Source organism: Monoraphidium neglectum (genome assembly GCF_000611645.1).
Source record: "Monoraphidium neglectum strain SAG 48.87 unplaced genomic scaffold scaffold06115, whole genome shotgun sequence".
NCBI lineage: Eukaryota > Viridiplantae > Chlorophyta > Chlorophyceae > Sphaeropleales > Selenastraceae > Monoraphidium > Monoraphidium neglectum.
The window spans coordinates 1-1,192 of record NW_014007519.1 but is presented as its reverse complement, the minus strand read 5'-3'; the positions used below and the strand labels follow the sequence as shown (position 1 = coordinate 1,192).

At 65.0% G+C, this 1,192-nt stretch overlaps 1 protein-coding gene across 1 annotated transcript in view; it reads left to right on the top strand.

Moving 5' to 3' along the window:
- Positions 1–1,057, top strand: part of MNEG_16214 (cell division protease FtsH) — a gene marked incomplete at both ends in the record, with an annotated part of 2,560 nt that extends 1,503 nt beyond the window's left edge. Inside the window, 2 exons of the mRNA XM_014035315.1 lie at positions 606–764; positions 1,013–1,057. Coding sequence (XP_013890769.1) covers positions 606–764; positions 1,013–1,057 — 204 coding nt within the window. The remainder of the gene's footprint in view (positions 1–605; positions 765–1,012) is intronic.
- Between the last annotated feature and the right edge of the window lie 135 nt (positions 1,058–1,192).

The window sequence follows — 1,192 nt, the reverse complement described above, 5'->3', positions numbered from 1 at the left end:
GCCCCGCCAGCACAGACCGGGCGCCCCGCCCCCCTGCGCGTGGGCGACGGCCCCGCCTCTCCCCGAACGCCCAGCGGCAGCGCCTCTCCCCCCGCTGTCTACGCACGCAAACACACACGTCACCCGCTGCCGTCGCCACGCCTTCTCCCCTCACACACACACACACACACACACACACGTGATCTGCTACTCACGCGGCCACACACGTCGCTCCCTGCACTCTCCCCCCAAAACTCCAGGCCAAGGTTGAGCTGATGGAGGTGGTAGACTTCTTCCGGAAGCCGGAGAAGTTCAGGACATCGGGGGCCAAGGCACCCAAGGCAAGACAGCCAGCCCCCTCCCCTTGCTTGCCGCCTGCACACCCGCCAGCCAGCCCGCCCCGAGCCGGAGGGGCGCCGCACCTCGCGCTTTTTGCTGGCTGAGCTTTCGACGCAGCTGCTGGTGGCGCTGGCGTCGGCGGCTGTCCTGAGCTCACGAGGTCATGACCCCTCTGCATACCCCTCTGACACACATTCGACTAATACACATGCATTCAACCAACACGCAAAACCGACGCGCAAACGCACACACGCACTCACACCCTCGCACGCTCGCACACACCACAGGGCGTCCTGCTGGTCGGGCCCCCCGGCAACGGCAAGACGCTCATGGCGCGCGCGGTGGCGGGGGAGAGCGGCGTGGCGTTCATCAGCAGCAGCGCGTCGGAGTTCATTGAGATGTACATGGGCCTGGGGGCGGCGCGCGTCAGGGACCTCTTCAACACGGTGGGGGGGCAGCGCATATCTCTCAAAATTGTGGGGGGGGGTGTTGGTGTGTGTTTGAAGTGGATTTTGGGTGTGGGTTTGTGGGGGTGTAGAGGGGGAGAGAGAGAGAAAGAGAGAGACAGAGAGAGAGAAGTGTGCTTTGTGTGTGTGTGTGTGTGTGTGTGTGTGTGTGTGTGTGAAAAAGGGGGATGGGTCAGGGCGAGCTGTTGGGCGGCTGGGTAAGTGAGGGGGCCTGCTGGTCCTGTCAGGTGGCTCTTGTTCAAATTACGTTGAGGTGCGCCCGGCGCCGCTGACGTCACACGTCGCAAACCGGCCGCCACTTGCGGCGGGGGGTGCGGAGAGCCAGAGATGTCTGGCTGTCTGAGGGACGGGCATCTCTTCCAGGCACCCGCCGCCGCCGACAAAGCGGCCCGAAGGGCGCTGCGGGG